Consider the following 12,448-nt stretch of genomic DNA (forward strand, 5'->3'; position numbering starts at 1 on the left):
TCCCAGGTGCCCAAGCCGAGGTCCCCAGTTAATTCCTTGGGCAGCTGGGGATAGGGAACCTGAAATGACCCTATCCTATAGCAATGCTGACGAATATCTTGCATATCATCATAGAACCTTCATCTGGTGATGGATGGAGATAGAGACAGAGACCAACACTGGAGCACTGGACTGAGCTCCCAAGGTCCCAATGAGGAGCAGAAGGAGAAAGAACATGAGCAAAGAAGTCGGGACCACGAGGGGTGCACCCACCCACGGAGACAGTGGAGCTGATCTATTGGGAGCTCGTCAAGGCCAGCTGGACTGTGACTGAAAAAGCATGGGATAAAACTGGACTCTCTGAACATGGCAAACAATGAGAGCTGATGAGACGCCAAGGACAGTGGCAAGGGGTTTTGTTCCTACGTAATGTGCTGGCTTTGTGGGAGCCTAGCCAGTTTGGATGTTCACCTTCCTAGATATGGACGGAGGGGAGGACCTAGGACTTACCACAGGGCAGGGAACCCTGACTGCTCTTTGGACTGGAGAGGGAGGGGGAAAGGAGTGGGGGGAGGGGAAGAAGGGTGGGAGGAGGGGGAGGGAAATGGGAGGCTGGGAGGAAGTGGAAACTTGTTTTTTTTTCTCCTTTTCTCAATAAAGAAAAGATTTTAAAAAAAGATTTTTAAAAAAAGGAGACTATGAAAGTAGGGTTATTAGAATCCTAAACATATTAAATAGTTTGGCTTGAATAGCAGGTGTATTAGTATAGGCATAAACAAAAATTCAATATGCTGACAGCTTCAAATTGGTTAGGGTAACTCTCAAGAGTTCCCAAAATTTAGGGTATTTAAAAAGTGGGACCCAGGTAAAGTCATACTTAAGTGTTAGGGCCTAATGAAAGCCTTCAAGGTCCTATTGGCATCATGGCTTTAGAAAGACTTAAGTTAAGTTAGCTCTCCTGTGATCTAACTGTAGTTCTTGCCAGAGACTGCTTGTTAAAGGAATGGGTGTCTCTCCCACTCTCTACTTCCTTGATTGAAATGTAATCATTTTTATCCACTCTACCCTCCCATAGCTGGGATCCTTGCTGGCATCTACACTATACCATTTGAAAATTCAGGCATTTAAAACTATAAGCTTTATTTTTTATAAACGGTACTTTCTTTATAAGTTTATTTTACCAAATAGTGGCTGAAAATAGTCAAGCAAAAACAAGGCAGAGAGACAGAGGCTTGGGGATTGGGGAATGCTGGTAAAGCTACGTAAGTGGAACTAGATTTAAACTTTGAAGTTATTAATCAGTTCTAGTTTTAATTGTGTTCCGGTGATAAAATATCCTGACAAAAAGCAACACAGGGTAGGGAAAAGTTAATTGGGCTTAAAATTCAAGGTTACAGTCCATTGCTGCTGGAGGTCATAAAGGCAGAATCTTGAGACAGCAGGTCACAGCGCATTCACTGTCAAGAGCAGAGAAAAACAAATACAGTCAAGCTGCCTGTTGCTTGCTGCTAATGCTCAGCTAGCTTTCTTCTCTCTTATACAGTTCCAGGCCCAGACCGTAAACTGGTAATGCCCCCATTCAGTGTGGCTCTTCTCACCCCTATTACCAAGCAAGGCAATCTGCCATAGGGCAACTTCATCTAGATATTTCCTTATTCAGGTTGTCTTCCCAGGTGATTCCGGCTTTCAGGAAATAGACATTTAAAATTAACCACCATGAAACTGGAGAGATGGCTCAGCTCCACTTACAAATGACTCAAGTTTTCTTGCCTGCACCCATGTCAGGCAGCTCGCAGCTACCTATCCAGCACTTTCTTCTGCCCTCCCCCGGCACTACATTCACCTGCACACACCCACAGACACAAACACAGGGACTGAAATAAAACATAACCTTTAAAAAATCTTATCATCTCAAATATTTTTACTGAAACATATTTTTATATTACATATTCTGATTATATTTCCATCCTCTCAACTCCTCCCAGGTCCTCTCCACATCCCCATCCACAAAAATCCATGTCCTTCTTTCCTTCCTTCCTTCCTTCCTTCCTTCCTTCCTTCCCTCCTTCCTTCCCTCCTTCCTTCCTTCCTTCCTTCCTTCCTCCCTCCCTCCCTCCCTCCCTCCCTCTTTCATTCTTTCTGTCTTTAGAAAACAAACAGGTATCTAAAAAGTCATTATGTGAAGAAAATAAACCGAATTTATAGTCGTGGGGATAGAATTTGGCAGAAGTCAAAAAAACGTTAAGACCTTGGCATTTGTTAAAATGTGTTTACGGTTTGGGGGTCTAATGAGTTTATTCTCTAGTTGTTCTCCTTTAATGTATCTGAGAAATGCTAAACCTTCATATACGCCTACTAACTATTAAAGGATTTAAGCCTACAGGAGACTATATGAGCATCTCTAAGAGCTAATATGATGAGTTGCAGTGATGCCTCCTTCTCAACCCTCCTGATGCTGTGACCCTCTAAGACAGCTCCTCTTGTTGAGGTAACCCCAACCATAAAATTATATTCATTGGTACTCCATAGTGTAATTTTGCTACTCTTGTGAATCTCAATGTAAATATTTTATATACAGGATATCTGATATGCAACTCCTATGAAAGGGTCATTTTAACCCTAAAGGGGTCGTAACCCACATGTTCAGAACCACAGATTTAGAGGAATAATAAACTTCTCAAATTCTGAATTTAACTTTACCAAGTAAGGCATCTTCCCTCTGTTGAGTATTCTAACCTTTGTTCACCCCAAAACTTTTCCATAGAAAACATAAAAGGATTTGCTTTTATGTTATACGCTCACCCCATCCCCTTATACTTTAATGCCTATGTGTTGATTACGTGGAAAGGTTTATTTTTTTAATTTATTTATTTATTAAGGATTTCTGCCTCCTCCCCGCCACCGCCTCCCATTTCCCTCCCCCTCCCCAGATCAAGTCACCTTCCTTCATCTGCTCAAAGAGCAATCAGGGTTCCCTGACCTGTGGGAAGCCCAAGGACCGCCCACCTCTATCCAGGTCTCATAAGGTGAGCATCCAAACTGCCTAGGCTCCCCCAAAGCCAGTACGTGCAGTAGGATCAAAACCCACTGCGATTGTTCTTGAGTTCCCATTCTTTCTCATTGTCCGATATGTTCAGCTAGTCCAAATTTATCCCATGCTTTTTCAGACCCAGGCCAGCTGGCCTTGGTGAGTTCCCGATAGAACATCCCCATTGTCTCAGTGTGTGGGTGCACCCCTCGCGGTCCTGAGTTCCTTGCTCGTGCTCCGTCTCCTTCTGCTCCTGATTTGAACCTTGGGTTTAAATGTTGACTTTAGCTAATGAGCCGCTGTGAATCACAAATACCCACCAACCCAACTGCCTCCCCCCATCCTTTTCCCTTTTCATATTAGAGCTACAAGAAGAGATCAGGAGTGCTTTGAATGAATAGCTTTATTTATTATATTTATGTAAATATATATGTACTAATCTACTACAATTTCCATACCCCTGTAACCACACTATCCCCTTTCCCTTTGGCCCCTCCTCTCTTTGATATAGAATACATAGTCACACACTAAATTAGAGCAGAGAGAAATAACAACAATCGTAGATAATATTTAAAGCAACGGTTACAGGTAAACAAGTAACAAGCATATTGGGAGGAATAATGTTCATTCTCCTGTTGTAAAATGGTAAGATTTCTTTCTTTCCCTTTGTGAAGGGGTAATTCATCAATATCACTTCAGGGAGCTTTATTCCTTTTTCATGTGAGTAGAATATGACGGTGTCAGTCTTTCTCCCAGAAGGCTTCGGTTCCACACAGTCCATATCACTAGTAGGTTTGAATCAAGCAGCAAGTGTTTGATGTGCCTATGTACACGTGCCTAGGATATATTCCATACTTCCACAGAATTTGTGAGGAAAGCTGAAAAGCTGAAAGCATTAGGGTATCAGCAAGTTCAGTTCCATTCCACGGGGAGGAGGACTGCACAGGCAGGTAATGGATAAAATTTCACTAACTACTATATAGACTCTAAATTTAAAGATGCTTTTTTATTCTATTTTTTATTTAAATAATTTTATTCTGGGGTATTTCTACAACAGACTTTCCTTTGAGTTACGTTGCAGGTACAAAAGCATTTACAGCCCAGTCTAAAATTACAAGTACAGTAGTCAGAGTTGCTACTTACAAGATCCTATTAAATCAAAAGCCATGAGGCACAGTATCTCTCTACCTGTTGCCTTCTAAGGTCTTTCTATAAAAATATACTGGTAAACTTTATTTCCAGGAGGTCTCACCACAAAAGAGCAGGAATTCATTCCAGATGCTACATTTCAACAATCCAATTAACATAAATCCATTTACATAAATCTGAGCACAGACACTTTTACTCAGGCCTGACTATATTATGTCAGGCAAATTTCACCAGGCTAATCTACACCGTTTCCTCCATGTGCTCCTTGAGCAGCCAGATCAGGCTCTTCTTTCCTTTAGTGTTGAGCTTCCTCTAAAGTGTTGAAACTTTATAGAATACCCCAGAAATTTTTAATTTTTCAATATGTTGTAAAATCTTGAAAATGAACACTTATTAATAACTATCATAAGATCTTATTTTGAGAATTATAATATAAAGTCATAATCACATACATGATATTACTATTACTAATATAAGGGAAGTAAGTTTGAAATAGACACATAGAAGTCTGTGAATAAGAAGTATTAGAATAAACAACATCATTTTTACTCTCATATTGTTTATGCCAGGTATATTTTCTTTCTTTCCTAATGTATACCAGATGACATCAGTGTTTTCATCTGTGAATCTTTGCTTCAGCGTCTGGAGATGTTGAAAGTCTTCAGAAACAACAAAGTTGCGAAAGCTTATGTGACCTAATATACTATACTGTGTTGGTGTATGTAGCTAAATATTTAGATTAGTATATTTTTTTTGGTTTTTTTGGGTTTTTTTTGGTTTTTTTTTTGTTTTTTTTGTTTTTTTGTTTTTTCGAGACAGGGTTTCTCTGTGGTTTTGGAGTCTGTCCTGAAACTAGCTCTGTAGACCAGGCTGGCCTCAAACTCACAGAGATCCGCCTGCCTCTGCCTCCCGAGTGCTGGGATTAAAGGCGTGCGCCACCATCGCCCGGCTATATATATATGTATATACATTTGTAGAACCTTGTGTGACACTGGGGAAAGATAACTTACAAGATACACAGGGATTTATAGTGAAAGGGACTGTCAGATCAAAACACATGAGAAAGAATGTGCATGTCACATATACAGTGACCAAAACATGATTACCAGCATCCCAGATATCTGTGCCAATAGAGGAATTCCCCCGCTCCAAACTGTCCTGTTAAGGTTGAATATCAAACAGGCTACATGCAGAGCTTACGCTCATCGAAGCATGTCTGCAAATATCCTAATTTGTACCAAGATACAGTTTCTTGGCATTTAAAACATGAAATGTCTGCCTTTGAATTTGTCGAAGGAGGGAATCTAGCAGTTTCTCTTGTCTGCCACTTCTGGTACACTCTCTTTGTTCATTTGTACATATGAAAAATGATGTCTTTTGAGTAATGTGACACAGCTAACACCCAGCCAGTAAAGGATAGCAACTGTTGTCTCCAGACGAGAAAACAGGTGTTGAAATATTTACACATCAGTTTTGCTGCTACCTTCTTGGTAGCTTCTAAATAACCTTTGTACAAAAAAGATTGGCTAGGGTGAGTGATGCAATCTATGGAAAAAGACACACATGGGGTTTAGAAACCTGTGACCACAGTTCTTTAGCACCATGCCCGAACCCACAGAGCTAAATGGCTGCACATGGGTTAGAGCTTAAAATCTAGAGCTCTTTAGAACGATGTTCCCACCAAATAAGCCCTTCAGCCAGAAACTTCTTACAACTGTAGCGCCCTCAGACTTGGCTGGGTACCGAATTCAGATTCTGTGCTGTGGAAAAACATCTAAACAAAGGCCCGCGTGAAGTTGAAACTATTCGTCTGCCCAATTCTTCAAACATCCATACACCACCAAAGCTGTTGTTTAAAGTTCTGAGTCTGTCGAGTTTCTAGCCAAGTCGGCAACAAACCTTGAAGCTGGATTACCTGGAGCATTCCAATGTCCAAACCTTACTGGAAAGTGAAAGAATGTGTGATTCTACATACAGAGATGGGGAAGGATAGAACATTAAGTTAAAGCACAAAGCACAAGGTTCATTTTAATTACAAGAATAGCCCTTTTACCCAAAATTCTCCTAAGTCTGAATAGGAGAAGAAGGTGGCTACCAGAGCCAGGTAAAATCCTTCTAAGACTCATGCAGTACTCAAGCAAAATTCGACTTTGCTTGCAGTCAGTCTTAGGAAACATCTATTCTATCAAATACGAATGAAAAGGAAATACACATATCTGTCCTTAAGATAATCAGAATTATTTACATGGCATGTTGGAAAATACACAAGCGAGCTCACTACTCACAAAGACTACTAATCACCAAAACAGCTGAAGCCTAAAGATCACAGGTAGGTTGGCAGTTTATATTGGTCACAATAGAAGATAAGGTCATGTTTCACCCTAAAGGTACTCCAAATATGTATACCTGTACTTCAGTAATATAAGTTCATTGTTTTTACAATTGGGGTATTAATGATAGGTCAGGATCAATGGATTAAATTCAAAGGATAAAAAGGAAGAAGAAAAAGACATTGGAATGAAACTGAGTTTAAACTTCAATTAGGTCTTTCTCCCAATTTATGCTTGATCTTAAAAGGGACACAACACTATGGCAAGTATGGTAATTTACCAGAAACATTTGAAGTTCTGGACCTCCAAAGCCACCACATCTTTTCACTATGTGAAAACTGAATAGTTGGAAACTGAATCATTACCTGATTTTTTGATCCTAAAAACTTGTAGATACCTTACCAACCAAGAGATATCTCAGACAGATAACTTGTCATTCATTGTTAAGGAGATTTTTAAAACAGGAAGAAAGATAGTAGTGGAGAAAGAAATGGAAGAAGAGGATGAAGTGAAAGAGGAAAAGGATGAGTAGAAGGTGGAACAGAAGCAAGGGGGAGGAAACGGACAAAGGCTAGGAAGGAGATGGGGAGAGGCTAGAGGGAGAACGAGAATACTGAGGAGGAGGCAAAGAAGAAGAGAGGAAAATGAGGAGGATCACAAGTCCAATTCTCATCCTGGTATCATCTTGACACTTGCATCCATGAATGCTGTCCAGAGGACCTTAATAACATTGTCTCCAGAAGAATGGCAGTGACAGGATGAGGTATCACTTCTTCCTTCTCCTCTCTTCTGCTGAGTTGAAATTGTCCATAAGCTAAAGAGATGGGGATAATTAAAACAACAGTAAGCACATTATATTTTCTCTTTTTCCAGAAAAAGAAAGACAAAAGTAGAGAGTACAAATTTACATGAAACAACGTATGAAACTAAATGTATAGTCAGAAACACGGAGGAGGTTTGGGATTTTGAAGTGTGAACTTGGGCACTTCAATTTTTCTGCATTCAGAGAGAAGCTGTCACCAAATTGTTGTACAGCAACCTGAGGAAATAACTCTGATTACATGGGGTGTAATCAGAGTTATTTCCTGCCTCATCTGTTCCTGGGCATCTGTAACGTTTCCTATCCTCACTACCACAGAAGAGAAGAGACGACCAAGAGCTTGCACTTATAAGGTGCTTCAAGTTCCCAGAGCATCCTGTGAAATTTCAGAAATGATACCTTAGTCTCCTAGCATTTCCATGGAAACATAGTAATGAAATCCGTCTTGTGTGCATCTAAATAAAATATAAATAATAATATATAGGAGCTCACAGATCTCCCGAGGCCTGCACTATCTGTACACAAGTACAATATATGGGTGATACTCAAAAACAATAATAAATTCTAATTATTTTGATCCTATCATACCTCAGATATTTTGATAGTCAGTCGCGGTCTGGGCAGCTTAAAGTTGAGGCACTGCGTGGATAAAGGAGATGTGCACTGCTGGGGAAGGAGGGGGACTTGGCAGCTCATCAAAATCTTTGAATCGTGGGAATATGGGCACTCCTGGATTGGAATCTTCAGGATCAAGGGGATGGGCACGAGACGCAGAGCGCAGTCGGCGATGCTCTCCCCTAAGGCGTCTGATTTTATCTAGCAGCTTCTTCTGGATTTCCATGATGACCTTTCGCACTTCAATACGGAAGCTATCACTGAGCCAGCAATAGATGTAGGGGTTGTAGCAGGAGCTGCTAATTGCTAGCAAGTGGAGGACAAAATAGAGACTATTGTGGCTTGAGATGGCTTCACTGGCTAGCAGCACCAGGTACACATTGAGGGGGAGCCAACTGATCGCATAGAGAAACACCACCAACATCAGCATCTTTAGGGTCTGCTTCTTCTTCCCACGCTGACAGATGTAAGTGCGGATATTGATGTCATCAACAGGATCATGGATCCACAGCTTTTTGGCCGCATGACCATAGACACCCGCCAAGACCAGCAAAGGCAACATAAAGAAGACCATAAAGGTGCCTAGGTCAAGGTACACCCACGTGGATTTTGAAGTATATGGGAAACTGGGGAGGCAGGCACTTTCCTCAGTTGTGTTTCTAGGTTATGAGAGAGAGAAAACAAAACCAATGATTTAGTCTTTTCCTTAAGGCAATTAGGTCTTAAGGTTGAGATGTATTTACTGTTTGTGTTGTGTCTGCATTGAGCATAAAACCAGGAGAGCTAGGATTCAACTGACCCAGGCTTCTCATGTACCTATAGGAAAGCCATGGCCCCAAGGATGGAAATTATAGCCCACTGTCTTGAGAGTTTTCGGGAAATAATGACAAATAACAGTTTAGAAGAATTTTATTTTTCCACCTATGTTTTGAAATGTGTTATTCTAGCTCCTATTTGCTAAATCGTTCCTTATGGCTTCCAGGCTGCTAGTATAACAGCATTCCTCTTATCCCATGTTGCTCTTACCCAAATTCCACCTGGTGAAGCTTCTGGTAAACAGCATGTGGCAGTGCAGCACAGGTGCTCACAATCCAGATGACAATGATGCAAATATTGGCTTGCATGGGAGTGATCTGGGCCTTCAAAGGATGTAGCATCACCTGGGGGAAAAAGGACCCCATCCAGCTTAACAACTCAAATTAAAGTTAGACATCAATAAGCTGCTATTCCGATAAAAGGGTACAAAGACTTAGTATGTAGGGGTAATGTGCTTTATGTACTAGTTCATTTGACATGTATGTGGCATTTTGCTCATGAAATTACAGCACTGCTATGTTTCAAGAAATCAGGAATTCAAGTGAACTGACTTCAAAACTCCTCTTTCTCTGTCTGCAGTTCTGTGGAGAAAGGAAACAGATGTCCAGTAGCGTGACTTATTTTTTTCTTTACCTTCTAACGGGTATGACAGTATCCTACATATTCCTTCATCTACCCTTCTACCTGGCTTACTCCATGGCTTTTCTCATGCCCTCCCATCCCCTCTCATCCCCTCCCATCTTGATTCCTTCATAGTCACTTTTTTCCCAATCCTCTCTCCTTTGCTCTATGTTCCTGACTATCTCTCATCTTTTTTCCAGATAGCTTTTTAACTGGATCTAATCACATACCATTCATTCCTTTGGTCTTTCCCCGCCACTCATTTTCTGTCTCCCTCCTTAATGATTAACTATGCTATGACCACAGCTTCTTCTCCCTTGCCTCTCTTCCTTTTAATTGACTTCAATCTTCCTCCTACCTCTTTACTCATCTCTATTCATCAGCCACTTCCCCCCCCATCCTTCCTCTCAGACTTCATTCCCACCTTCCTTACTAAACTCTCAGACAGGTCTAATACTACTACATCTACATTCACTTATCCATGCCCTCTTGCTTCCTTTAGCCAGTCCTGCAATGCAGCAAACAGGAAAGATTTCCCAAAAGAACATGTATCATGTGTTTATTGCCACATCTCTATTCCCATAGCACCACAGAAAAGATGGTAGCATTTTTTTTAGGATTAATTTGGTGAAGTTTTGTATTTTACATCTTTCAATATCACCATAAACATTACTACACATAAACATATTACACATAAACATTTGCATATATGAACTTAAGAACTTGGAAAACTTTGTAGATTTCTTGTGACCTCACTTTTCTCCATTCATCTAGGAGGATATCTTAGGCAAGATATGTGGGAGGCACATACCCGATGCCGATCCAGGGAAATAGCTACCATACTCAGCACAGTCACATAGGCACATGAGTATTGGGCAAAGCGACTGAGGTGGCAGGTCATCTTTCCAAACACCAGAGCATAACACATATAGCGCACCTGTAGGAAAAATGGTTTGATGACGCATAGGAACTCAGCCCTGTGTCCATCCCTCTCCAAAGCCCCAAGACGCAAATAAAAGTCTCCTTTCTCACCAAAATGCTACTGTCATTCTCCCAACAAACAAAGGAATATTTTTACACTCCAGTTCTCATGCCCATCTCATTTTCTCCCACACAACATTCCGGCTTGAAGACATGGAGGGACACTAAATCACAAAACCTGTTAACTACATTCAAGTTCATGCACAACATTTGAAAGGTGGAGAAGCAGGGTTAATCTTTATGACAAAACTTGAATTCATACATTAGTCCAAAACTCACTAGCAACAGGTTCCACTGCCTCCCTGGGCAGCCCAATACTCTCTCAGCCTCTACCACAGCAAGGGATTAATTTGGCGACACAACAACTAGCCTAACACATTTCCAAGCCCTTTTCAATGTTTCTCAGTTTTTGTTCTATTTCCTCTAAAAATGTTCTCCAAACCAAGCCAGCCCTTTCTAACTCTCCCTCCCTCTGACCACACAGCACCGACTGTTGCAAGCACCAAGTTTGACTTCAGTTCTTGCCCCACTCCCCCGGTTACCCTCCTCAGTACCCCAGCTTACCATGGTGAAGGGAGAGCTGAGAAGAGCAAGCATCATGTTGGTCACAGAAATGTTGACAGCGAGGAGGCCGGAGGCAGTATGGACACTGTTGTACTTCAAAATTATATAGTTGAAGACCCAGTTGCCTATGATGGAGGCAAAGACCACTATGGTGTACCCTACCACTAACCAGAACTCCAATCGATTATCCTCGGACACAATTTCCACATCTAGGGGACCTGACGTGTCGGCCAGGTCTCCCGTCATGTGTTCTGGAGTCTTGGACTGTCCATGCCCAAACACAGATGCAACATTGGACACAGCCTGGAGTACCTGGGAAGTAGTGGATGTGATCAAGTCATCAAAACCAAAAGGTACACTCAGGGCTTCTGGAGTCAGCTCTTCCCCGAAGATGCTCGTGGTGCCAGGGCTCTGGAAAGCCTCTTGGGGCATTTCTGTGGTTGGCTTTTTCTCCATCCCAGTGCCTTTAGTGGACCGTGAGGTCCCTAAGCTATTTGCCCAGGAGCCTCTCAAAGAAGGAAGAGGGCAAGTTGAGGCTGTGGACAGACAGGCAGGCAATCTATTCAGTGCCCTGGAGCTCTGAGCTGATAAAGTGTTCTCCAAGGTGTCTGGAGCAGGGAGAGGGGAGAAATACCAGGAACCAGGAAAAAAGACTGGACCTGCTCAGGGTGGGCAAGTGCGCAGAGCTGGGCAGCTGAACACAGGACAGGCTGTCTGCAAACGCTCTTCCTGGATAGTGCCCACAGCACCTGCTCCAAACTGGAGATGGCGTCAGGCTTCCCTCAAGCACAGATCCTCTTCCATGCTGCCATTGATTATTCCTACCCAATCTCTGTTTCCTTCAGTCAGTCATCAGTCTTTCTGTCCAAGGCCGGCTGGCGCTGTGGGCAGGGCGGAGTCAGGCAATGCCACTCCAGCTCCAAGCCCGTGCAGAGACTGCTCTGCAGCGGCCCTTTATAGAAGTCCAGGGGCCCGCGCTGGAGCCAATGGGGAGCCGCGACTCAACCCCCGCCCTGTCCTTCTGGGCTGGGGAGTCTGAGAGGCTGACAAAGTCTTTGTCGCTCCTGTTTCAAGCCCCTCCTTTCGCTGCTCTTCTTAGCTCTCCCTTTTCTAATCCTGCAGTTAGGAACCTGGATTTATTGTTAATGGGTTCTTCTTTTTAACATCGCCCTGCCTATAATTTGAATCCAGCATCTGCTGACTTTTCCTTGCTTTCTGTTTCTTTTTCTGCATCATCGCTCTAGGCACCGGCTGGCTGTGACACAGGTACTGAACGGAGGCTGTGGAGACTGCAGTCGCATCTGGACCAGCATGCCAGTCAGATGCCTGGGGAGAGTGGTCGATATGAAAGATTTGCCCAGATGTGGGGCTTTCACAGAGAGAATGAACGAGGCAGGGTGCAACTGCCGAGTCAGGAGGGAAGTTTAACTTATGAGAAGCAAGAAAGAGTCACCTGGGAGTGGGCTCAACACGATGTTCTGCTATGTCTAGCCACAAAACTGCATGCCACTGACAAGGGAACTGTGCCCCTGGCCTCTGGAAAAA

The 12,448-nt window shown here is 42.5% G+C and overlaps 1 protein-coding gene across 1 annotated transcript; it reads right to left on the bottom strand.

Annotated features, from left to right (window-relative positions):
* Positions 1 to 3,393: 3,393 nt before the first annotated feature.
* LOC142841195 (G-protein coupled receptor 83-like) lies at positions 3,394 to 12,165 on the bottom strand. The gene is made up of 5 exons (XM_075957992.1): positions 10,904 to 12,165; positions 10,170 to 10,295; positions 8,948 to 9,081; positions 7,895 to 8,580; positions 3,394 to 7,300 (listed from the first exon to the last, which is right to left on the bottom strand). The coding sequence occupies exons 1-4, from the start codon at positions 11,357 to 11,359 to the stop codon at positions 7,932 to 7,934; spliced, it is 1,365 nt and encodes a 454-aa protein (XP_075814107.1). The 5' UTR covers positions 11,360 to 12,165; the 3' UTR covers positions 3,394 to 7,300; positions 7,895 to 7,931.
* Between the last annotated feature and the right edge of the window lie 283 nt (positions 12,166 to 12,448).

Source organism: Microtus pennsylvanicus, chromosome X (assembly GCF_037038515.1).
Source record: "Microtus pennsylvanicus isolate mMicPen1 chromosome X, mMicPen1.hap1, whole genome shotgun sequence".
Taxonomy (NCBI): domain Eukaryota; kingdom Metazoa; phylum Chordata; class Mammalia; order Rodentia; family Cricetidae; genus Microtus; species Microtus pennsylvanicus.